Here is a 27,986-nt window from a genome sequence, read left to right on the forward strand (position 1 = left end):
TCTAATGAGACAATTTGTCGAGCTCTTTTAACAAATTTTAATTTTGTTGCAAGAACTAGGTTTTCGACTTCTCCAACAATTCCTCCAACAATAATTATTGCAACTGAAAACTGAAAAACTCGCAGGTTGAGCCAAGACCAAGGCTTTGATACCACTGTAATGTCCCAAATGGGATATTTTTCTAAATTTGCAAAAATCGAACTCAATCCAAATTTCACCATTAACTTATCATTCATTTAACAGAAGATTGCCATGTAAAATATAATAAATAAAGTGCATGCACTTCCCTAAAACGATAGGCAAAAAATAATCTCAGCTTTATTATAATATAAATTGGGGTTTACATTCTGATACAATAAAATAGTTGAGATGGGAAATTGGCCTCAAGAGTCTGCTCCAATACTATGTTGGCCCTCCAAAACTGAACTGAAATATCACTGTTGAGCTCTCCAACGAATTTTGGATGAATTCACCAAGGGGAGATGGGTATTCGCCCAATCTCACTAAATCACCCGAGGGTTTCCGTCCTGGGGCTACTGCTGGAGTAGAGAACCGGTTTCTCAACCTCTCATACAAGAAGAAATAACAAATCCAAGATGTCCTCCAATGGCCTCCTCCTCCTATTTTATAGATATGATGGACCCCTCTAGAACCTCCTCTTTTATTATTATTTTAATCATGGAGCACTTTTCCCTCTTTTATTTTAATTAAAATATTCTTTTTAACGCGAGAAAAGGGTAAATCGGCCACCATGTCTCCTTAGGTCACTGAAACTCATATCTAACCATCCCATATTGTAGATCTTCTTGTTCCGGTTCCAATGAGCTATTACACTAAGGTGTTATGTCAAGTGTTCCTCCCGAAATGCCACCTCAATTGTAATGAATTGATTCAGGCCCAATAATAATTCTGTTTTCTAAAAGTTGTTGAAATGCACTGGAACGAAAGGCAAATTGTGTGGATGATGGAATATACCAAGCGAATGCCATTGGACCTCACAAAAACTCCACAAAACCCCTCCAAAAGCCCCTGGGCCCATTGATGACACAATCCTGTACATGACCTGTCTGCCCGCAACTCTGAAAGTCCATCCTAACCATGTCATAAGGAACACCATAGAAAGGAACATTACACTCCCCTACCAATCCATAGGTCGCTCAGCCACAGCCCAAGGGAGAGATCAGATGTACAAGCCTCTCTCTCTTTCAAGATCGATCGCCCAGACAAATCCATAGGTATCTCAACAACTGCCCAAGGGAGAGATCACAAGTGTCATCATAAGGAAAGATACATATCATCCAACACATCCCATAAGCCAAAACCCAATGGTATCTAGGTCAGTGTTGAACTGACCAAAGGGACCAATCAATGAGGCAACATTCTCCAATCATATACACAGGGTCCATCCCCCCAACCATAACAAGGTTTGTATGTCCACGACAAAAGGGAGGAATCCTTATCTACCTAACTATATAATCTCTTGGTCCACAACCTAGGAGAGAGAATTCATCCTTCCTGACCAAACTCATTGGTCTCTCAATCAACGACTCAAGGAAGGGAACTCAAGATCAATCTCCCCGACTAATCCATAGGTCTCTCAGCAACTGCCTAAGCGAGAGATCACAAAACCAATGTCCTCGACCAAACTATTCTCTCAATCATCATGACCTAAGGGATCACATCATGCCTCAGAACCAAGCTCCCTGACCAAGTACATTGGTCTCCCAATCAACTGACCTAAGGGTGTGACAATCTTCACGAACAATCCATTGGTCTCTCAGGCACAACCCAAGAAAGATTGTCAATCATATGATGATGTACAATCAGTGCTCCCTCTTTGTCAAAAAGGGGTCCTCAACAACTCCAAGTTGTTCACTGAAATAAGAAAACTTCATCCGAGACAATGGCCTTGACATCACATCAACAACCTGCTCATTAGTAGGGACATATTGAGAGAGAGGGGTTCTCAACAACTCCAATTTGTTCTCTGAAATAAGAAAACTTCATCCGTGACAATGGCTTTAGCAACACATCAGCGACCTGCTCATCAGTAGAGACATATTCAAGCCTCACAACTCTCCTCTAGACAATATTCTGGATGTAATGATACTTGATCTCAATGTGCTTCGACCTATCATGAAAAAACGAGTTCTCAAAAAGCTTCACATAGCTTTGATTATCACAATATATAATGGTCGATTCCAACACTTGATCAAACAAACCAACAAACAGCTTTCGAAGCCACATAGCGTCACAACAAATTGAATATGCACTATATACTCAGCGTCAGTTGTACTCAGAGCAACAAAAGTTTGCTTTCTACTAGACCATGAAATCATAGCAGAGCCCAAGCTAAAACAGAATCCATAAGTGTTCTTTCTATCATCAGAGCTTCCATCCCAATCAACATCAGTGAAACCATGCAGTTGTCATTTTGCATTAGAAGCATATCTCGGACCATAATCAATGGTATCACACAAATATCTCAGTATATGTTTCACTGAAACCCAATGCACATGTCGGGGCTCAACCAAGAATTGGCTCAATGTGTTCACAGAATAACAAATATCAGGTCTAGTGTTCACAAGATAGTTCAACGAGCCAATCAATTTGCGATACATAGAGGGATCAATTAGATCAGAGTCACAATCTCGTATCTTCTTAAAAAATCGTCACTATAGGAGTGTCCATGGACTTGCAATCCATCATGCCAAATCTCTGAAGGATCTTAATAGTGTATTTGCCATCACCAACAAAGATTCCACCAGGCTTTTGCCAAATTTCCAATCCCAAATAATATTGCATAAGACCAAGATCATTCATCTCAAATTCAAAAATCAGCTCCATCCTACACTAAACAATCAAAACTTCAGCCCCGGTCATAAACAAATCATCTACATATAGCAACAACTTCAAGGGTTCACCTTCAACAACTTTGAGGTATGGATCAACATCGTTCTTCTTGAAACCAAGACTTAACAAATAGCCATCAATACGGAAGTACCATGCACGAGGAGTCTGCTTCAACCTGTTACCGCTCAAACTAGCAAGGATCCAAGGAGGGGATCTTATAGAGCAACTACTTGGTCAAGTTGCACCAATGGAGCAATAGCCCACTGTTACCTCAGTTAAATCTCCCTGCTCCTTACGAACTTTCACCGATGCGAGGAGACCCAGTATGAGAGGAATCACTTGGATAGATCAATGATCAGATGCGGAGTGATTCCTAAAGCCTATTCACAAGAGAGGCTCAGATAAAGGGCTTGCTTGTTATGGAAGCAAGATAGATGGCTCTCTTAGAAGAGATATGAGGACACCTAAACCTAGGTTTAGTGAGTAATACTTGACAAAATGTATCCTAGATATAAGAATCCAAGAGGAGAAATGGTTTCAATGTAATCCTTGTGGAATTTTGAGTCACAAAACTGTGGGACCACAAAGAACCGTGGACCCAAACTAGGTGAGGATTTGATCAACCAAAGAGGGGCTTGACCTGGTTAGGGAAGAGAATAGGATCAAAGGGGTAATTTGCTCTTGAAATTTGCATGCAATGATCAAATGAGGACAGTGACCCAAATCAATCTAGAGAGATAAATGATCCTTTGGTTAGGGCTTGCAATATCTCGAGAATCTACAGTCGGATTGAGCTCAAAATTGGAGGACCCCTTGAACAGACCCCAGCGCAGTTGTGCACCAATTTTCAAGGATTTTGGCTAGCTATAAAAGATTTCGCTTGATGCCCTAGGAGACCTTCTAGGGTTAGCCCTAGAATTGGGAGAGGGAGGTCTAAAAGATATTCGTTTGGTTATCACCTTGTTAGTTTTTGTAGCATCGGAGGTGTTTTAGTCTCGAAACTTTTTGGAGAGGCTAAAACACAGGAGTTCTCCATAACCTAGAAATTGTTTCTGGAAATTCCACCTAGAAGAGTCTCAATTAGATTATTAACCTATTTTTAAATATTTCCTAAGTCTAAACTTAGGAAAATTGTTTAACGGATTGATCTAGATATAATCTTTGCCATCGATTATGTTTTAATCTTGGTCATTGGAGTCTCAACTCGAGATCATAAGAGGAGGTCGATGGATAGATGGAGAATACACCAGTGCAGATACTCAGTGATCTGGGTAGTTCGATTTTCCAGTGTAGGTGATTCAGTATGAGAAAGCGAGCCAGTAGATGGAGTAGTAGGTGGCAGAGGGGTAGCATAATAGATTTTGGAGAGGATTTCCAGTTCCGAAAGAGATCCGCTGAGAGAGGGTCAAGTTTTCCTCGAATAATTGTGCAAGACCTGCGTAGAGGATTTCTGGGAGACTTCGATTCAGTCAGAGGAGGAGTCAGTTCAGTTGCTGAAGGCCAGGATATACTCCAGGTGGCCAAGAGAGTCATTTTTCGAGGCAGAGATAGGTAAAGCTGCAAGATTCGTTAAGTTTCGAAGGCATAGAAAATAGAATATGCACAAGCATTGCACAAAAGCTCACGCAGGGGCAAGGCATACATCCCAGTTTGGCCAAATTTCGGAGCAGGATCAATTCAGGTATTGAGTTATTTGCCTCAAATCTTTTGCCAGTATTTCCCTCAGAAAGAATCGCCACTTTGGCGACATATTATTGTACTCAGAAATTTTGTTGTTGCATAATAATAAAAACCCTCACTGCTGCAGCAGTTTTCCCACATTAGGTTTTTCAGGAGACATTTGTCCAAAAATGATTGTGTTAATTTTATGGGTGTGTGCTAGCATCTTTATGAGTTGCCAATGTATTTTCTGCGGCATTTTATTTGTGAAGATTGCAATGTGTTTTATTCAATATTTGGCGTAGCAAATAAATTGTTAATTAATTTACAGTGAGAAGAATAATTTCCAGTTGCTAGCCTAATGGGATAATGGAGTCAATGTAATCCAATGTTTAGAGATAAATTGTACCCAATCAAGGAGCCTCTTAGCAACTTCGCATGGCCTAGAAGCAGCAACTAGGTTACTAGGAAATTTTATACTTCGTGCTGCAATTGATGACTTATCAAGGTAATAATGACAATCATATACCTCTAGGACATTTATTCATCATACTTTAACGTAAAACATATGCTTCATGAGCAAAAACATTCATACATTACACAGGTGACAATACATGTAAAGTAAAACATGAAAATGACACTTACAAGTATAGTGAAAATCCGCCAATCATCAATGTGCAAAAATACCAAACCTACAAGACAAAAGTAAGTTTTTCCAAACATCGAAGTGCAATAGACTTCCAATTCATCTAGCAAAGAGGCTAGCCGAAATTCTCAAGAAGAGATAGTACAATCCAAAAATATGATGAGAGGAATGAATGAACCTCTCATCTACTTATACAATCCATAAGGGCATTTGAATAGCCTATTAGCCTAATAATGCCCCTTAATAATAAAATAATATACAATAATAACATCCCTTGGTGACAAGCCCACCAAGATAGCTCCATAATACAAAAATAAACCTATCAAGAGGGCAAAATAGTAAACATGATGAGTCGTTAGGACATTGAGAAGGCCTAGTGGAGTCCAAAGTGTGCCAAGTTGAGAGAATGGACTCCAAACACAATGATCAAGGGGTTGGCCCCTTGATATCCATGCAAGTTACATGTGGTGTCCGCAAGTGGGTATGGGGGGCATAATGACATCTTCATGGGTCTCCAAGCAGATCGACGACGCCTGCAAACCATCTGTAAGGGCTAGAATGATGACATAAGCCCTCCCTTTGTCTCCCATGTTGAGAGACATCCTTGTCTGGGCCCTGGAATGTCTGCCATGTTAATTTTTGTAGCATCGGATATGTTCTAGTCACGAAACTTAGTGAAGAGGCTACAATACATGAGACCTCAAAAACCGAGAAATCGTTTCTGGAAATTCCACCTAGAAATAACTTAATAATATTATTAACCTATTTTTTAATGTTTCCTAAGTTTAAACTTAGGAAAATTGGTTAATTAATCATAATTAATTAATTCAAGGTAAGAATTCTCTAGAAACTTACACAGATCAACTCCAATATGATCCTGGCCCTTGATTAAGTTTTAATCTTAACCATTGAAGGCCCAACAGAGAATTATAAGAAGAAGTCGATGGGTACTTCAAGAATACACACAAGACAATTGTGAGAACCATGAAGAGTTTGATTTCCTTAGAGGGCTCGATTTTCAGTGAACCAACATTGCTGGAAGAATTCGAGCTTCAGTAGGGAAGCAAAGACAGTGAGAGTCAGGGACAGTGAGGATGGAGGAAGTTTTCAAGATCTACTAAGTGCATTGCAGAGAGGTAGAGTAGCCACAATGAGGCTGACGCAGGGGTTGCGCAGAAGCCTCTAGAGGCAGTTCGATTTACAGATGCAGGAAGTCGTTTCAGAGTTTCGAAGGTAGGGGAATTTCACAGAGGTCGGGAGAAACATTTCCAGAGTCAGTGGCAAGTTGAAGAGGCAGCTCAATGTGAGATCCAAGTCGTACAGAATTGTGCATGCACAAAGCCTGTGCAGAGGGTGACATAGGGCAATTCGTGGTGGGGTTTCAGAGGCAAGTCTTCAATGACAGATTGCTTGTGGGATGAGGAAAATTCCTCACCAAATTTTTGGCAGTATTTTCCTGTGTAGGATTGCCAGATTTCAACATCTAGATTGTACTCAGAATCTCATTGTTGCATAATAATAAAAACCCTCAGCTGCTGCACCAATTTTCCTAAGTTGGGTTTTTTTGGGGACATTTGTCCAAAAATAACTGTCATTTTTTTATGTGTGTGTGCTAGATTTTCTCAGTTTCCAATGCTATTTTCTTCTACAGTTTTATTTGTGAAAATCACAGAGTGAATTATTTGGTATTTGTTGTAGCGAACAACAAATAAATTATTAAACAAATTAGCAATTAGAAACATAATTTCTAGTTGTTGTAATACATGAAATTTTCACATGGTATTAGAGCATAAGTGATCAACCGGGAAGCAAAGAAGCGAAGGGAATTTTGTTGTTCAAGGGAGCAGCAGGACGAAATTCTCAAAGGCTGCACAATACCCAGATTGGCAGTTCGAATTGTTGGGGCAAGAGTTTGAAAATAGGTTTTAAGGTGATCACCTTTGGGTGGACCAGTACCTAATCCTTTGGAGAGATTAGAATCAGGTAGAATTATAACTATGGACCTTTGAATTTTCTAGGTCAAGGAGGCTTCAAAGATAACTTCGCTTGGCACTAGGGCAACAACAAAAGCAACTTCAAAGACTTTATACTTCGTTTTGCAAGGTAAATGGCTTGTCAAGATGACTTTCAATAATGAAACATCCCTAGGAACATTCATTCATTATACATGGCCCATACATGAAGCATTCACTATCCAGAAACAAAATTTCCAGAACTTCACATAAGAGATGCAGCAAATAAGCCCTAGCATAGTGAAATCCCAATAACAATGTATGTGACAAAATTAGAAAGAAAAAATATAGTATTAAAATGTACTTACATGTAAAAGAATATATCCAACCATCCAAAATCTTGCCATCAAGAAGCTCGAAGACATGAAAATTATCCAAACATCAAAATTCATTCCATGTTCCAAAAAATCGTCCTCTAAAAAGGATAGCGAAAATTTCTAAAGAGATACTAGTTCCAAATCCAAGTGATGATGCTAAAATGAATCCTCATCACTTTTGTTTATACACTTCTAAAGAGTTCGATTTAGCTACTTGGGCCTACATTAGCCCCTAAAATAAAATAATGTGGAAAACAACTAACTTTTGGTGACAAGCCCACCAAACAAGCTCATAAACAAAAGGATAAGCCTCTCAAGAAGTTGAATGATCAATAATACATGTCGTTGGGCCTTCTAAGAAGTCTAATGAAGTCTGTAAGTGCCACAATGATGAATAGGACTCCCAAAAGTAGTGGACAAGCGATTGGCCCCTTGTTCTCCAAATAATAAACCTGTGGTGCTCCCAATGGGTGTGAGGGCATACAAGTAACCTCATGGGCCTCCAGGTAGGTCAAACATGCATGTAGATCATTTGTAAGGGCTCAGATGATGGTGTAAGTGATGCCACATCAACATACAAGTCTTGAGTCATCTGCCAAGTGTATGGTACAATTGTGGGGCCGGCAGGGCATGATCAACTAAGTGCATCTTCCTCGTCCAATAGGTGAATCTCAAGCAATCTCAAACATCTCTGGGGATCCATGGAGTGTTTACCACTGTTGTGGACGTCCATGGCTCTCAACACACACCTCACATGTGCTAATGTAGCCCTCAGGAGGGTTAGGACCCTGTATAGGGCGACCAAACCCAATATGTAGACCATTTGCAATCCTACATAAGATCCAATGTGTCCCCTAGCCTTCCAGTACAACAAGTCGTCAAAGGAAATCCATTTAAAGAGCTTACAAACCATGGACAATAGGTGGGCACTTCATAATGGCATGCCCTTCCATAGTGGGATTTGGCATGTGCTAATGTCTCCAAGCTCCAAATGGGGTTAGCCAAGTATCCTATTACGTGGTTTCTACCTTGGGATAGTATGTCCCAAGGTACATCCTTCAAAGGGTGGTGGCGTGTGATAAAGAGATGAATGGAGTAAGGAATGAAAGGGGACAGCCCTAGGCCACATGTTGGGGTACTAAGGTAGCTAGCAAAAGGGAAGCCACACTTTGGGCATATAATGTATAGGAGGGAGCAATTGTGGTACATGAGGTGCCTTGACCTTGATTTTTCCACCCTTCTTTATATGCCTTTTGCCTTTTATGATTTTTCTTTGATTAATTGCTCAGGGCTCAAGGGATAAAAGCATGATGTGTAAGGTATAGCAGTGGGTATCCCCTTTAGGGTAGGGCGGTTCATTGCCCACCAGGGTTTGGGACAATCACGGGTTCCTGAATGACAAAAGAGGCTCATCTAGGGCCTATAGGAACCAAGGTGATGGCCATGATAATAAGGTAGAGCTCATGTATTGGATTTTACCCACGTGCTAAATGTGTTTGCCCCAACCATCTTTTGCATTTTGTGGTACATTTTCCTATTGAATGTAGCCAATTATGTTTTTATTTTTCTTTTCAGCTACATCAACTTTCAGGGCATCGTTCTAGGTTCGACCAAAGGTGTGGGCAAGGGGAAGGGGAAGGCTAACCCTATGTGGACCCAGTGGAGGAATGTGGAGCTAGGTGCAAGGAATGATGAATGGGGTTATAATGAGCGACAGGGGAGTGATATATGTGGATGAGGGAGCGGGACCATGCAACCAAAATCAAGGTTTCCATAAAGTACCATCCCTAAAGCCCAAAGGTCAATAAAAGTGATCCCACGGGACTAGGGTCCAAGATTAACAACCAAAAGTGGTCTAGGGGACAAGAGCACAGACCTAGCTCACTCTTTCCACCGAATCCCCCCATTAATCCATGCCCAAAAGTTTCCATGATAAGTAAACTACAATATTCAATTACCAAATGACAAGGCATACCTTCAGGTTTGGGAGGCTTGCCTTCAAACATACGACCATGTCAGATGGATGAGGGACTGCATGGTTGGCTCAAGTGGCAAAGAAATGGAACAACGAGCTAGTTGGTGGCTACAAGGGGTTGTTGGCTACTAGCTGAGGAACATCTTCTAGAAAAAAAATCTAGGGATATCACCCACAAAAGGGTGGGTAACAGTCCAGAGAAGGCTCGATCGATTTACTAGAGGGAAAAAGGTTTTCCCAGATATTTTCCAGTGAAATAAAATTGTCGGACCTGTACCAAAAAGGCAAGCAGTTGTAATTCTCTATTTGCTGAAAGTAATAATAAAACCCTCACCTGTTGCATTGGTTTTCCCTTCAGGGTTTTTCCAAAGACATTTGTTCAAAAATAATGGTGTCATACTTTTATGTGTGTGCACATTTTTCAATTATGTATTTTTTATATTTTGCGGCATTTTATTTGTGAGGATTGCAATAGTGAGTTATTCGTTATTTGTCATTAATAATTAATAAAAGACAAATACATTGCATAAGTTAGGTGAATAATTTCTAGTTTATTGCAATCATGGAAATTTCACATACTCCACTATCTATAAGCCAGACTAGAGGATGTGACACTTGTGGCTAAACTCACCACTAAAGCAAACTCTGTGTCAAACTTGGTGGAAAACTCATCTACCTCGGTTGATGTTGCCACATCCTTTTTCTTCCCCCTCTTGTTGGGACACTGATGTGCATAGTGACCCATCTACCAACAAGAAAAGCATCTCACTTTGCTCATGTCCTTCTCGAACACCTGTTTCCCCTTATGCTACCTGGCACCACTTATGGACCCCTTCTTGTGCTTGCCCTTAGCTGCAAGGGCAACATTCTCCTCCTCATCCACCCCACGACGTTGGTTGCCACTATTGGCACTCCTCGTCTCCTTTTAGAAGAAATCATCCCACATCCTCCTCTAATCAGGAAAATGCTCTCTGGCAACAATGTCATCTATGAATCCATCCCACTGCTTGGGAAAACCATCCAATGTCATCCTGACCAACTGGTCCTTAAGGATAATCTCTCCCACTGTATCCAACTCATCTCTCACCTGTGTGAGCTTTGTGAGGTATGAGATCACCGTGCTCGTGTTGGTCATCTTGGTGTTTCTTAACTGCTGATGCAACACCATATTCATATTCTCATTGGAGCTCTGGTGAAATCCCACATCTCATGGGAAAACTTCTTCCCTATCACATAAGGGAATAGGTGGTCTTTAATAGCATCGAGAATGATTCTCCTTGCCTTCACATTCCACTTGTTGAAGTCTGCCAACTGAAATGGGTCAGTGGGAGGTTGTATTGCAATTTGCACTCTCTACAATAGCCCACACCTCAACTTACTCAAGCGGCAACATCATTCTCTTCTTCCAAGAGCCGAAATTCTCAGCCCCACTCAACCTATCTTCCACCCTCAATCCAGTAGTCATCAACCTCTCAACCAACACTGCTTCTCAATCACTGAAAAATAAAGGGACAAACAACCTCCCTATCAACCAACACTGCTTCTCAATCACTGAAAAAATAAAGGGACAAACAACCTCCCTCTCAACCAACACTGCTTCTCAATCACTGAAAAAATAATGGGACAAACAACCTCCCTCTCACTCACTGTTCTCTGGTATATAAGGCAGATTTTATGCTTGTGGGTTTGTTTTCTTATCACCTATAAATTCACTGTTGTAGGTCCAACACTGCTTCTCAATCACTGAAAAAATAAAGGGACAGACAACCTCCCTCTCACTCACTTTTCTCTGGTATATAAGGCAGGTTTTATGCATGTTGGTTTGTTTTCTCATCAGCTATAAATTCACTGTTGTAGGTCCATAGCTCTGATACCATGTAGAAAAATTTGGTTTCCTATAGCCCCTTCGATTTCAGTTTTTTTTACAGATGAAGTTTAATGCCCAAATCCATATTCATTTGCTGAGTTAAAACTTGAATATTAAATTGCAACCAAAACACTGCTAGGCTACCACTACATTCACTTTTACACCTTCAGCTGATGAAATAATTAGACAAGCATGCACACATAAATGAACACTATGTTTTCGGTCAATCTCTGACCCTAGAAAAACCCACAAGGGGAAAACCAGTCTAAGAGGATTTTATTGCTTTTAACCTCAGAAATTACACAGCATTAATTACATCACACGGGCACTTATCGCTCCCTTGAGGTTCGAGCCACTGTCGGCTTTTGACTTCCTGGAAAATCATGCCACAGTCAGACAAAATGTCACATGGTTCGGGTTCGAGTTCAAGTTCGACACAATTAAGTTCGATTTGAATTCGAATTTTTGAATGAGGTTCACCATTAAATTCGAATATATATATATATATATATATATATATAAATATAACTCAATATAATATTTACATATTAAATTTTTAATGTTTATAATACAAATAAAGTTGTCCCTTTATATACATATAAACATCATTATATTTAGCATAAACTTTAATTGAACTTTATATATCTGATTATAATATTAATATATTACTTTTTAATACATATAAAATAATTATTTTTTAATATATATAAAATAATATGTATATAAAGTAAATTATTTATAAAACAATTTTAATGATATAAGATATTCAAATAGAATTTAATTAAATTTAATATATAATTCTTTATTATTTTTTAATATGTATAAAACAATGTGTATCTAAAAGCAAAAATTAAAACTATTTGAATCTGATTCAAATTACACAAAAAAAAAGTTAAAAGCCTCTTACCTAACTTACCAAAGCATCACTCGCTTCGCGAGTGCATAACCTACCAAAGTTTAAGCGTCATTCCTCCATGTGAGATTGCAGTTGCATCTCTGTGCGATTGCAGTTTCGTCATAGTATATTTTATGTACAAATTGTCGAAGGTCGATACATTGAAGTCTCTCTTATCATAGCCTGCGTTATCTGGAACAACTGCTCGATGGCTTCTGACACTGTCGGAGTTTGCACGATGGCCCTAGATGTTTGTGCACATTTTCATTTGCACGCTTGATGACCCAAACCAAGTTAATGGTGCAACTTAAATTTGAACTTAAACAAGCCATTTAAAATTCTAAGAGAGATTGGAACTCGAAAATTGAAATTGAAACTCCAAAATTGAAATCTTGCGAACCTTGCAATGCAAAATAAGGCAAACAGAAAATCAAACACGAACCGAAATTAATCGAACTTTATCCGAACCCAAAGATATTTTTGAGGTTCGCCGAATTTCGAACCTCAAAGTTCAAATTCGGCAAACCCTGTGACACTGGTCAGACTGTCTCTTCTCAGAAAATCAAACCATTTTTCAGCATATTCCTCCCTCGAATCTCGTTCTACAGGTCAACCCTTGTCCCTCTAAATTTGGGTCAATACACAACATTAAATTCCCTCAAAAACTGTGCTTGCGATCTTTGCCTCAGTCAGCCCAGAAATTTCTCCTCAAATTTCGGGTTGCTTTTCTGACAAGTTCACTCAAGAAATTCGCTGAGATTTACCTCAAAAGCTGTGTTGAATTTTCCTCGATTTCAGCACTGGAAATGACTTCTTTCTCCTTGAAATACGAGCTACAGCACTACCTTGAAACTTGGGCCTGTGCTTGTCTCTTTTCCAGCCTTGGGATGTGTACTTGCTCTCCTTGGAAACACGTTGAAACAACCTTGAAATCAGTACTTGAAATCTGCTATACTCTTGCAATATTCGAGCCTCTCTTCCAGCTGAACCTTCTCGGTCTGCGTACTAATTTCCTGCCTTAAAACTTGGGCTAGTTTCTTGGGATGCGTTCTGCTCTTCAAGCCTTAAATCTCAGGCCCGATCTCCTTCTACTTGTTGTAGATTCTCTCCTCCAGTAGAGGCTATCTCAGCCTCCCTCCTCCTCTTCACCTCTCCTCTTCTTCTCAGCTAAACCTATCACAGCCTCTTCCTCTAGAAGTTATCTCAGCCTCCTCTTGAAGCTATCTCAGCCTCCTCTTCTCCTCTCCTCTTCTCCAACTATACACTTGAAGAATGAATCACCTCTTCTTTCCTTTTTCCATTTTTAGTCTGGCATAATGAGGAGAAACCCTAACCGTTTTGATCTAGGGCTGAGATCTAATATCAGCCCTCTAGATCAATGGTGGAGATCTTTTCCTAACTTGACCCCCCTTTTTATGTGCCCCCCCTCATTAATGACTTCCCTGATCACTTTATAACTTTAAGTTGTACTTTGTACCTTTTTCTCATAAAGTTACTTTATGAACATAAAGTAACTTGAATAATATAAGGTACCATGTACTTTTTCTCATAAAGACACCTTAAAAACATAAAGTGACTTTAATAATATAAACTACATGGTATTAAAGTACCTCATAAAGTGACTAAATCATTTTAATAACTAATAAAGTCATTTACTAAAAAGGTGTTATAACGTGTTTTCCTAGGCAAAAAGGCAAAATCTCTATGAAACACTTCCTTGGAACCCTTTTTCTCAATAGGGATGTCAACAATGCCATAAAACCAAGAACCATGAAAATGAAGCTAAAAAGACCAGCCATGACCATCCACCACTGAGAATCTAGGAGTCACTTTCACAAACACACCCACATGGCCTTATATGGCTATTACTTGCATATATTTGGGCTTACAAATGGCGTGGTCAAAAGCTATGCAGTTTCCCTACTAAAGTATGGTTACACTCCACATTACAATTTGCCCCCAATCGATAATTTTATCATAAAGTTGTGTAAATGAAAACTAATATAACATCACTTGACCCTAATTGGCAATAGTAGAATAAACAACCTATATTAGTAAAAACTCCATCAAATGAAATAGTTAGATTTCATTCCATATTTATAGTATCGTTTAATAAGAATGCATTCTTAAGATGTTCATGGTACTTCTAATACATATAGGTGTTCAAGAGTTTGTGAATAAAGGGCACTAAGTAGCTAACTATCAAGTATTTTATACTCCCTATTGATACCACTCATTGATTCCTTGTCCTTATAAGCCTTGCACAGAGGTTTTACATTTCCAAGATTATTCCCCAAGGCTATGTCTATATTTCATGCTGATCTCTTCATTGGTGTTTTTTAAGCAATCATGTTGTGCCCAGAATGCCCCAGTTTATAACATCATTCTAAGTTTTAGTAACTTTCAATCAGTGCATGTAATGTTGGAATTTCTAACTCTAACTGTTAGAAATCCTTCATGTACTTTCTAATTTATTTCTTCCTACTTGTTCTATTAATTAATAAGTTATTTACCATGTAAATACTAAAAATAAATACAAGTAAATGCTCAACACATACAGATCATCAACTGAAGGAAAAACAAGCACACAAGTGACACCATTATTTTTGGACTAATGTCCCCGGAAAAACCCAATGCCGGAAAACCGATGCAAGTATCTAAGGGTTTTATTATTAAGCAGTTTCAAAATATAATTTGGGTGCCAGAAATGGCTCACCAAACAGAGAATGCCCTCGGCAATAGTACCTCTCAGTCAGAGACAGATATTAGCTCCAATCTGCCCCACGAAATCTCCCAACGTCAACCTCTAGGGTCTGCATCAACCCCTCTGGCCTAGCGTCAGCCTCTCTGGCCCAACGTCAGCCTTTCTGGGCTCTGCGTCAGCGTCTGGAGCCTCTGCATCTCCCACGCTGGCCCTCCTCAGGCTCTGTGCAACTCCTGGCTACCTCTGTGTGGCCTCTGGCTGCTTCTTCGTGGCTTCTAGCTGGCTCTATGTCAACCCTCTCCCGGCTTCTGCGTTGATGCTCCTGGTACTATCTCTGCCTCTCTGCTACTGCATTCACTGCCCCTCAGCTGCAACTCTGATCACTCCTTCGATTTCCTCAGCAAGCCCTGCCCAGAAAATCAAATTCTTGATCAACTCGGTGTGTTCTCCAAGTGACCCTCAAGCCTCCTCTTATACTTTTATCGTTGACAATTCAACGGCCGAGATTAAGTCCCTAATCAACGGCTAAAATTAGATCTGGCTTGATCCATGACTTTTGGACCATTCAAACTAAGTTTTATATTAATTCACATTAATATTTTATTTTCCCTATGTTTAGACTTAGCGACTCCATTAAAAATATTAATTATTTTAATATTTTCCAAACTGGTTAGATTCTGCCCAAACCATTTCTAGGTATTGGAGATCTCATGTGCTTTAGCCTCTACGCCAATTTTCGTGGCTATAGCACATCCGATGCTACTGTTATGTAAAAAATTAGTTAATTTTAGGTTTAGTTAGACGAAAGGGCACGATCATAAGATCATGCCCTTTCCCAAAGGGTGTCCATGGCGGTATATAAGCCAGGAACCCCATTGTAATCAATCATCATCTGTAAATTCATCTTATTAATAAAATATTTATATATCTATTTTGCTTATCAGAAGTTTTCTGCTTCATTGGTATCAGAGCGGTCGAATCCTCTAGCCTGTGCTGGTTCACGCATCCATCCACTGCTGTCACTGTACATATCATTATTCTGTCTGCTGCCGTATTCACCCTGTCTATGCACTTCCCGCCTGGACTGCTTTCGCTGTGCATATTTCACCTTGAGTGATACGCTGAAACATCAACAGAACCAGGGATGTGACACGCGGAATCAACAAGACACCTGTGTCATTTTTCCTGTGTTCCATTGCGTGGGCCTTGCGGTTCCATTACGCTGTGGATACACTGAACTGTTATTTTTTTCCTCCCTGTGGTGATAACACTAAATTGTTGCGTTCCTTTTAATTGCGGTGATAACGCTGAAGGGGACGGGGACAGGGATAATAACGCGGAAAAAAAAAACTAAAGGTTTGAACAGTCATTGGTTGACATTTTCATTGGGACGTGACTGTCCATTAGGTGACTGTCCATTCGGTCATTTAAATAATTATAGGGTAATACGTGCCTGTCCATAGAAAACACACATATAATATATATATAATATATGATATATATAAGTTATATGTAATATATATTATAATTTAATAATAAATTATATAACATATAACTTTAATTTAGTTATAAGTTATCTATATATATATAAGAGTTAATTTAATTAATTAAATTTATTTTAATTAATTAAAAAGTTATATATATATATATATATATATATATATAAGTTAATTTAATTAATTAAAAATATTTTAATTAATTAAAAGTTATATGTATAAAATTTATTTTAGCTAATAAAAAAAAAAAGAGGAAAAATATTTTCGCTGGCAAATAAATACACACCCCCGCAAACCCGCTCAATGTCGACAATGACAATGGCGGATTTCCAAAAAAAATTGTTGGATGCAGAGCATAAGATAAATAGCAACCACGATGAGGTCAATAAAAGATTAAATGAATTCCAGATCAAGCTTGGGGAGCAAGCTGATAAAATAAAAAATCTTCACGATACGACAAATCGAATAGAAATAAAGATGGAAAATTACCATGTTCAGACAGAAGCAGGCATCAGAGAGGTCTTAACAATGCTAAAAATTCTGTGTAAAAGGTCGAATTGTACACCCGAACAACTACTAAAAGAAGGTGAAGAGAATCAAGAACACATCTCGTCAGATTCAACAAAGTCAACAGACTCTCATGAAAAAGTTGAATCCCCAAAAAAATCAGCGACACCCCACCAAGAAGCGAGTAACACAGCCTTTACAAACAAGCAACTCTGGGATAACTTTACCAATCAACACCCTTTTTTCGCTCAACCATTAGCAACATACCAGCAAAGGGCAAAAGTCGAGATGCCTAAATTCGATGGAAACGAAAAAAACAATGTTGCATGGATAAATAAAGCAGAAGAATACTTTGAGATATATGACATCAATGACGATGACGAAAAGCTCAGGCATGCATCCATGAAAATGGAGGGAGAAGCATATAACTGGTATATGTGGTGGAAAAAGACAACACATGTCATTAGCTGGAGGAAATTTAAAGATGCATTCTTCAAAAGATTCCAAGGTGTAAAGGAAGAAGAGTTCTTTTCAAAACTCATCAAACTACGACAAAAAGGAAGTGTGGACGAATACACTCAAGAATGGGAGACCTTAGTAACACGAGTACCTGGGTTATCAGAATCTCGTCTAATTCAGTCATACATCTCGAGACTCAAAACCCATTTACAAGCAGAACTTGAGATGCATGACATTACATCTATAGAAGTAGCAAGACGAAAAGCAAAAACAGCCGAAAAGAAATCCGAACCAATATTTTGGTCAAAAGCGGAAAAAACTTATGCAAGACGAAGGATACCCCAGTATGTGGACTCAAATAATACAAGATATGTTCCACCACATCGTCGTGAAGATGAAAAATCTAATGTGGAAATGCAAAGGATAAAAGAGGGTAAATGTAAACGCTGTGGTGAGAAATGGGACCCCAAACATAGATGTGCTAAAGGAAAAGAACCAAAGAACCTATATAATTGTGAAGCAACCAATGATTCAAACAGTGAAGATTATGACATAGAAGACACAGAAGACGCCCCAGAATTCTCACCAGAATTAGATGACGGAAGTATTCCGCAAGTGTCATTATCAGCTATGACAAGTATATCACAACCTCAAACTTTAAAGTTAAAAGGACACATAAAGAAGAACAACATAGTGGTTCTCATCGACTCTGGAAGCACACACAATTTCTTAGATGCAACCGTGGCAAAGAGACTCAATATCTTTTCATTTCCCTTACCAAACATGAAAGTGATGGTAGCTAATGGTAAGAAGATTGAAAAGGTAGGGAAATGCCATAAGGTCAATTTGCAGATTCAAGACTTTAATCTAGAGTCTCCATTCTTCACAGTACCGTTAGGAGGAGTAGATGTAGTCTTAGGTATCCAATGGTTACGAACTTTAGGTACTTATGCCGCCAACCATCAAGTACAATTTATAAAATTCAAATGGGGAGGTCAGAAGTACAAGCTACACGGATTCCAAGCACCAGAAAATCAAGTTGTATCATCATCTCAGATGATGAAGCTGAGTCGAAGAAGAGCACCTGCTTATGCAATACAATGTCACCAATTAGAAATGTTATCTGCAAATATGACCAGAGAAGAGTCACCAGAGATACAAGATCTGATTCGGAAGCATGAAAAAGTATTTCAAGACCTACCTATGAAGATGCCGCCTAATAGGGAAATTGAGCATACAATAGAAGTCAAGGCAAGATCAGACCCCGTCAACATCAAGCCATACCGATATTCACATCACCAAAAAACGGAAATTGAGAGATTAATCCAAGACCTTTTAAAGTGTGGGACCTTGATCATCTTGGAATATATAATCAAGTGGAAGGACTTACCGAAGAAGACGCTTCTTGGGAGAATGAAGCATTTTGTCAACAACATCCGTCGTTGCGTATGCTTTGAGGACAAAGCATTCTTTCGAGAGGAAGGCAATGTTATGTAAAAAATTAGTTAATTTTAGGTTTAGTTAGACGAAAGGGCACGATCATAAGATCATGCCCTTTCCCAAAGGGTGTCCATGGCGGTATATAAGCCAGGCACACCATTTGGGAAAGGGCATGATCATATGATCGTGCCCTTTCATCTAACTAAACCTAAAATTAACTAATTCTGCTTCAGCTACCCAAATCAACATGTGATGTCAGTGTGTACCATTGAACTAATTTTATTCTCAAGTTTAAAATATTTCCATCATATGACAACATCATTCATAATGACAATACAGTGAAAAAGATGAAGATGATGACGAACATTAACTATAAGCAACTCAAGAAGAAACCCCAAAACTATGTCTATAATTTTAACATCCGATCACAACAACAAGATAGCTAAGGTCAACCCCATACACAACATTAAATGGAGAAGCTGACAATTAGACACTCTATAAACATAACACTTCAAATACCATATTAGATGTCACCTACAGTATAGGGATCACAATTTGTGCCAATTATCAACAAAACCCACAATACCACGCCAATTGATTAGTTGTGCTTTGTATGCTTTTGAAACAAGGATAATTCGCTTTAGGAATGCATAAAATTATGGTAAAAGCAAACCTCCATATAAGCTTGATCTATTCCAGATTCTCCTCCTTGATTACCTTCTTTTTCCATGAGAGCAACCTGCAGTGATATAAATGATGAATAGTAAGCGACACAGCATAAATATTTCCTTTGTAAATCTGTGTAAAACTCACATTAACAATACAGCGATCATTAAACATGACCGAAAGGACTTTTTTCTTATCAAAATACAGAAGGCATGTAAATGATCGGTCATCTGGACTTCAGTTAGTGTTGTGAAACATTAAGTGGCCTTCACAATATTAGAATACAAAGTAACAAACAAAGTGGATAGAAATATACTAAGTGGATGAATACAAAAGTATAATTTGTTTGTGATTAAAAGGCAGAGAAAAGCATCACATGCAACTAAATTAAAAGCCATGTGCTGTAGCAAGTTTGTAAGGAAAAGTGATGAGCACAATAACTAGCACCATATAATAGGATCAAATTAAGCAGAGTCAATACTTTTCTAGATGAGTTCCTTAGATTCCAAAACGTTTGGATGAGTTCCTTAGATTCCAAGAGGTTAGCTTGCAAAGATGAAGGAATTTACTGAATATACATAGTACATACATCATCATAATTACTAAAACGAGATACCAAGCAACACCTTAAGGAAAAGCAACATAATAAGATAGCTGAAAAGAGTAAGCTTCATGCCAAACATGGGAGGCAACCCACAAGTCAGTAAATCAGAGTCAAATACTACAACCTGTTCACCAAAATGATACATCAAATTGCATTTGTTATATAGTTGGCATGGTCTACCGTCTAACAGCCATCTCATTGTATCTATTAGGTGTTAACATTAGATAATAACCAGCCTTTGGAGTTGGGACAGAATGAGTTAATCTGGCATTTAATTGTGTCTGAACTCAATGATAGTTGGTTGTGAGGGTGATTATCTATGTGGAACTTTATGTGACTTATGTTGAAATTCCTTACACCCTAGGTCTAGCCTATGGCTAGACTTAGCACACAAACACACTAGAAGTGTTCAACCAAAACAACTTTGCACAGCGAAAATATAACAAGCAGTGAAACAATAAAGTACAAAACTTGTTTTATTAGTCCTTCAATAAACAATCATAAGGCTCCCTACCAATGATCATGGCCCTTTATAAAACCTGATACAAACTAGGGTACAGTAGGGCTTGAGGCCAACTCCATTAGACCTCCAATCTGCCCAACAAATCAAAGACAAAACTCACAACTTGCTGGGTGAGTTCCCTTTTCAATCAGCCCTTTCAGACCTGTTGTCCACAGAAGATCAGCTCCATTAGTTCTCTGTCTTGGCTGTCCTTTACCTCCTCAACTCACAGGGAATAAATTCTTTAATTTCTCTGTATACACAGCTGCTCACAGTAGATATGTCCTTCAATCAACTGTACTTTACACCAGCTTAACACTTGCTGTTTCATACTCCATCATGAACAACTTCACAATACATGCTCAGCAATCACCTTACAGCAGAACAGCATCTCAAATTGACTACACTGGCCTCTCCAAGGTCCTGAGGCACGTCAGCCCTGCTCCTCAGGGGTCTGAAGCCTCTTGGCCCCCCCCTTCTCTGTCTGCAGCCTAACTCAGACAGGCTATGGCCTTATTTCAAATTTCTATCCAGCACATTGAGGTCTTTGGGTCTGCTTCTGCTTGATGATCTGAGGCATTTCAGCACTGTCTATGGCTGCAACCCTCTCTAGTCAACAAAATGGAGATCTTGGCCAGATATTCCTCCTTTAAACAGTAGACAGAACCTTGTCTTGGCAGCCTATCCTCCACGCCCAGCAGACAGAACACTTGACCTCTTCTTTATCCTTCTTCTTGAGACAGAAAAGCTTCACTTGTCCTCTTCTTGGAGATCTGTGACTCTCTTCTAGACTTCTTGTTCTTCACAAGGATGAATTGCCATGATGGATGAAATGATCTCCATGATCTCCAATATATATAGCTCTCTATTGTTGCCTTGGGAGCCCCTTTGGTTCATTAAAGGTGTCCTCCACAACAATTAGAATAAAGAATCAATATTTTTGGGTTCTAAGCCCACAGCTTTGGGTCCAAAACCCCCAGTCTTGGGTACTTTGCTCACAAAGTGGGTTTTCTCCACACAAGTCAAGCACCCGATACTTGTGGGAGTACCTCCCAAGCTACACTATTTTCAAGACTTGTGGGAGATGTCTGCTCTTGTGATTCGGATGTCGATAAGGAGTTTTTGTGATTTGATTTTCCCTTATGTTGTGTGTGGCAATTTCCTGATTTCCTTCAAGTACTAATGTTGTTGAGCTTATTTCACAATCTTCACTTGGAATTTTCATTGTCTGGACTCTAAACTACAACTTCTGAATGTCTTTACTTAAACTGGTTTGTCATTTTCTTGAGTTGTGATATTGACTGGATCGGTATTTGTTCCTTTTTCTTCGACTAGAACATCTAAAGATTTTGATGATTCCTCCTCGATAAACTGTTGTACTTCATTTTCCAACAACTTCTTGTTCTTTTTAAGCTTCTTAATTTGTGTCAGTAATTTCTCGTTGTGGCCCTTGAGGCGAGTAACCTCTTCATTTTTTTCTGTGATAATCTTTTCAACTTCCTTCTGCATATTTTGCATTGCCTTTTGGTTTTCCTGAAAATTTACTTTTGAGATATCTTTAAGTCTTCTAGTGTTATTGAATCTGGCTTCAATGCAACAACCTGTAGGTTGTAGCGTTATTTTTTCTTTTTGTATGAAAATGTCAAAAACTTAATTTTTCATACGTAAGATGAAAAACTTATTTTTTTATAATTTGTTTGTTTGTTTGTTTGTTTGCTTTTATTTTTCTAATATATATATATATATATATATATATATTCCTTTTCTTTTAATGGCCAAAAGCCTTGATAGCGAAATGGAGAACCTCCAAACAAACTTTTTGTGGCTAAAAGCCTCAATTGCAACGGAAACAAATTTGTCGAAGAGTAGATGGCCAAAGGCCAGATCAAACTGGCTTTGTGCAACGGTTGAGCAGCCAAAGGGTCGAATAGGTTTGACACCAATGAAATGAACATGGTTCGTATACACAGCAGAAATATTTAGAATATCTTAAATATGTAAGTATCCATTATAGGACAAATAATATATTTATAAGAATGTCAAATGTACAAGAGATATCAAAGATCAGATGATTACAAATGAGGGCTCACTTATACCTAGGCATTGGGCAGGTTCCCTTTCATGAATGGTCATGTCCTTGAGACATGCCTCTTCAGTATACTAATTATTACTGTTAATTATTAGTTATTTATATTCATAATAGTGCATCTCACCCATCAAACTACCTCCCAGATGCAAACAAGCAACCAAAGATCCATTTGGAGTTCCCTTCTTTCAACCTTGAATGCTAGGAGTATTCCCCACTCATACATTCCCACTTCAATCATACAGATGGGCTCTAACTCCGAAAGTGAACAAGTGCCATGTTCACCCCCCCCCAACCCTCAACCTTCAGACTCAAGAAACCTTGACATCATCAGCCTCATCATCAAGTCTCTCTCTCCATCACTCTTTTTCTCTTCACAGATTCTTGATTTGTCCAAACTCACTTAGTATTTTGTAACGTCGTACCTTTGTCGCAGTTTTATACATTTATAAATATGTTTTGATGTTATTACTATATAGGTTTCTTTCTTTATATTATTTTTTATGTTTCTAGCAGTAGTGTTTGCACTCCTGCATTGTATTCATACTTGTTGTACTCTTCAATCCCAATGACCTAATTTTGTGGTCATTCCTCGGACATATATAATTATCTTTATGCACACTACAAACCCTTTGCATAAATCCACTAACAAAAAATAACTTCAAGAGAATAGGAAATTTTCAACGTTCCTGGGAATATGAAAACAACCAATGAAAATCACTCCCAATTTATGGAAGATTTGTTGATGGCAATAAAAATCCATAATTGCCCCTCTGGAAGTTGTTGGAAGACTCACTCCATATCACAAAATAAGTGGGTGAAAATAGGAATTTTTGTGTATTCCACCTTGCATACTTGATTTTTTCCACATGGAAAAGTTTTCAACATCAACTTTCAAGTATTCCAAAAACTCAAAAAACTCACAATAGCAATTTTTCCAAGAAATCAGCAATGTTTTAATCTATGATATAGACCATAAAGCAGTGATGACAAAGCACTAGATGATAGAGGTGAAGTACCTAGATCATAAGCCACATAGTGTTTGGCATAAGATTTCCAATTATTGCTAACCAATGAAGGAGCTAGCGCCATCTTCCACAAAAGTCAATTGTGTTGCCTTACCATTAATTATCAATGTGGTTAAAGCAAATGAATAAGATGTGCTTTATTGAGATATTCCAAAGCATATTGATTTGTTCATATGTTGATGATCCCTCATTCAAATTAGCATTAGATTCAATAATACAAAACTCTTGAGTCCAAGTCAACTCCCAAGATCAACACTCTTCTTCTAAGAAAACCTAGCCAAGTCAACCGCTTTGTGTTTGAGCTGGCCCCAAGTCACACACACAAGTATGACTCACACTCACACTAACAAGTCAACCATGAGACAAGTTGACTTGGAAAGTGTTACTCATGAGTTTCATGAGTCAAGCTCAGTGGAATGTCTATTGAAAATAGAAGAAAAACAAACACTCATTTGCTTGCTTTTTAGACCTAACTTCACAACAAAGATGTCAACTGACCAGAATCCATAATGTTTTGCAAATTTTAGTAGCACATGCATTTTTTCACAAAAAACATTATTGAAAAATTGCATATGAACCCCCTGATTGGGGTGAGGAGCGACGTGGCAAAGGAGGCTGGGGGGGGCCTGCCACCCTGCTGCCTCCCACAACGTTTAAGAGGGGAGATGGCATGGCCAACCCACCCCATGCATACACATGGGAATCTTTATTCCTCATTCTCTACGATGATCAGCCTCCTTATGTCTAATTGTCCTAGTAACTACGATCTTGATTGTCAAAATTTATGGTATGTCAGCCTCCTTCCCCGCCACTAGTGGGATTATTATTTCAATTGTCTCGTAGTGTTAGGCATGTGCTTGGGAGAAAATTTGCAAAGTCACGGCGTGACTCTCAGCCTTTTCTTGACATTGGGTCGCTTGCCCCAAAAATTGAAGCCACAGTGACCTAGGCTTGCATGATAGTTTATTCGGCCTCTGTGTCTCGAAGGACCAACTACTTATGTGTGATGTTAGAGTCAAAACCAGAGATAGAACCTAGGCACAAAGAGACTTCATGCCACAAGGCATTGTGGAATTCAATGGGGGTGAAGGTGGTCGAAGCTGGTGGCACCACCCTGTATGCAAAGTCTAAGAATTTTGTGGCTCTAGCAAAGCATGGTAGTGGTAGCAGGTTCCTGGATTTTCTCTATATCCATACTTTTTACTATTATGATTATGAGTTCGTATGGCTTAATTCGAGTGTTGTTCTTTTAAATTTTGTGGGGATTCAATGCAACCCGCTCTTTGGAGCTTCCTGGTGTGAGGGTGCCCATGCCTAGAGGAGTCCACCTGTGTCCCTGGTGTTGTGGCCTTTCTTTTCTTTCCAACTTGGCCTGTCCCATTTTCTCTGCTTCTCCAAGATTTTCTTCAGGTTTGGTCCGTTTAGTTTCACTCTCCCATGTTTGGGTTTGTCATCGATATTTGTCTTGTTTGGTCTTGTCCTTATTGGTGTAGAATTATTTGGCAACGCACGTGCAGCCACAGGGAAGATGGGGGTAGAGGCCAACAAGGCCAGTTGCAGCGGAGAGCCAAGCCCAGGAAGTCACAACCATCATTCTCTCTAGTACTCCTAAAATTTTCCAGCTTGAAACCCTCACCACTAATGATTGTCAAGCATACTCCGACTCTGAAATCCTGGAGGAAGTAGCCAATTGGGTTCCTGACCCTAGTCATGCTAGGGGAAGAAGGAGCCAGTATCTAAACTCCATCACCCTCCATTGGCAGATGAAAACTCTTTTGGGCAGATCTTGAAAGAGAAGCATTTCGAGCGGAATGACATCATCTCTTCCTTGAACGAGATTAAGCAAGTGCAGTGACACCAGCGTCCATGTTTGGCTACCTTGGATGCTCGTTTGGCTCACATGGAAAGTCATCCTTGAATGTGAGCTCAAGCCTATTTGCTCCGGCTAGTGCAAGTGCCCATGACCCTACTCCAATGACCTCTTCAAACTCTTGATCACATGATATGCCATGACTTAGATATTTTGTTTCTTTGTGTAATTCAATTTATGATAGCAATTGTTCTTTTCAGCAGTAGACACTTAATTTTGATTTTATTAAATTATTGGTAAGCGGATCTGGTTTCCCTCATGGCACACAGATTGAAACCGATAATAGTTTGAACTTGTGTTGATTGGGAAGATGTATTTTGAAATTTTGCGATATTGCAAATTTAACTCATTAAAAAAAATTGCATATTGTAAACTTTCAAATAAAAAGGAACATCTTTCTCTTCTGAAAGTTAGTGTTTTTCTCCAAGTCAACTCCCAAGCTTTCCCAATTTGCAGTCAACTCTCACTCTCGAGACAGTAGAATGATTCTCCTAGTCAATTCATGTAACTTCGATTGGATTAGAACCGCACTGCACAATCAAGATTTATGCTTTTCTTGTTATGAATCTTTCAAAGAAGTGATATAAATTATATAGGCATAGAACAACTAGAATTGTAGGTCAAAGAGGATATAGATCAGCTTTATTAAATCTGCAGCTTTTGTACAACCATAATGAATATTCCAACAATGTTCATAGTACATACTAAGAAAGTAAGCATCAGTATTGGGATCTTTAACTAGGGACTAGAAAACAGTCAACTGCAATATCATGGATTAACTGTTACAAAGTTTTGAGTCACTATGTCAACTAAGAAATATTAACAATTTTACTTATATATATATAATATCCATTTTTAAGGTCACAGCCAAGCCAGACACCAAATTGGTGTATGAGACCCCCTTGTTTGTGGGACAAAGGACCCACCTCCGCGCAGCGATTTAACTGCTAAGTCTACGAAGGCATACATACTCTACCCCCCTTTGGTTTTGAACCTGTCACCTCTTAAGAAGAAACACATGCTCTTAACCATTAGGCACACTCAAGCTATATATATATATATCAAACAATTATAATTTCCTAAAATATCAGGCTAATGATAGGAAAAAGAAAAATTAACTCATGATTATTCCCATCGCAGTTTTTTTATGTTACTCATCAAAGAATTAAATAAATCGAAAACATGCATGTTTAAGCTTGATTGAGATAGAAAATGCTTATGCTTATGCTCAATCAGTAGCTAATTTGATTGTTAGTCCTCAGATTACTAAAATCCAAATTTCTTCTCATTTAATTGTAAGGAAATATTAAGTTAAACTGTAGAAAGAGAACTAAAGGGATAAGAACCCAAAGCGATGGTGGTTTAGATGGTCTAAGGTTGTGTATCTATATATACATATATATACAAGGCTATTCAATCCAACAACCTAACTAGATACCACTTGTCAGCAACCCTAAGTCCTCACGCACCAATTATTAATATTGCATTTTCAACGCTATACAGACTCGAAATATTTACACTATTTCATTGGCATTACTATATTTTGTACCTTTGGGTGAATCCATGTTCAACATGCACCAAGTAGAATCTCATTACCATGGTATATAAGAAATTACAATGCTATTCCAGGAAGAGAAATTACAAGAATCATATTTTCCCAGATGAAATATGTTATACGACTCTCTTTCTTTCTATTGCATATGTAACATGAGCATAACCAACACACATGACAGCCAAAAGGGGAAAAAAATAATATATATATATATAGAGACACATACCACATATATATCTGATTCTGAAAGTTCTGTTAAGCATTAACTGGAAAAATGCAAATTGAATTCCCCCTGGCAGAAGATCATATAAAAAAAACAAACATACCTTTAATGAAGCCGAAAAACGACTCCTGAGTCCCATGACTTGGGGCACAAGAACCTGAACCAGTGGCATTTGCCCTGCAAGGCCACCAGGACTTCCATACACTGTGTAACGAATCAATTCACAAATGGCTGCATGAAGACAAAAATTTTATCATCCAGTTGAACAGTCAAATATGTTGCCACAAAGCTCACAATTCTACTAATATTCAACCAAAATGCACTATGAGAAATAAAGGATGAAGAAAAATCTGAAGTGAAGACTTCAGCCATCACCTTAGATATTGCTATTAATCACCATACGTAACTGCACTTGATAAGATTTGAAATGACAGCTATAATGGTAGCACAAAAATTGCAAAGACAAATTGAAGAATTAATGAACAGTTTCATTTAGCATAAAGGAAGCAGCTAAGATCACCGAATATTTGCTGGCCATGCAAAAAAATTCAAGGTTGGAGCAGTGGACAAAACAAACCAACCACAAACCAGTGTTTTCAAAACCGTTTTTAAAAATCGGTTACCG

At 38.6% G+C, this 27,986-nt stretch overlaps 1 protein-coding gene across 2 annotated transcripts in view; it reads right to left on the reverse strand.

Annotated features, from left to right (window-relative positions):
• MOS14 (ARM repeat superfamily protein) overlaps positions 1–27,986 on the reverse strand; it is a 464,252-nt gene that overhangs the window by 199,623 nt on the left and 236,643 nt on the right. For both annotated transcript variants that reach the window (XM_089423464.1, XM_089423460.1), the window contains exons 9-10: positions 27,465–27,592; positions 19,504–19,569 (exon numbers count right to left, since the gene is read on the reverse strand). In XM_089423464.1, the coding sequence (XP_089279590.1) occupies positions 19,504–19,569; positions 27,465–27,592 (194 nt within the window). The remainder of the gene's footprint in view (positions 1–19,503; positions 19,570–27,464; positions 27,593–27,986) is intronic.

The sequence above is a fragment of the Pinus tabuliformis genome, chromosome 6 (assembly GCF_031772625.1).
Source record: "Pinus tabuliformis cultivar Carrire ecotype Pingquan chromosome 6, CPIR1, whole genome shotgun sequence".
NCBI lineage: Eukaryota > Viridiplantae > Streptophyta > Pinopsida > Pinales > Pinaceae > Pinus > Pinus tabuliformis.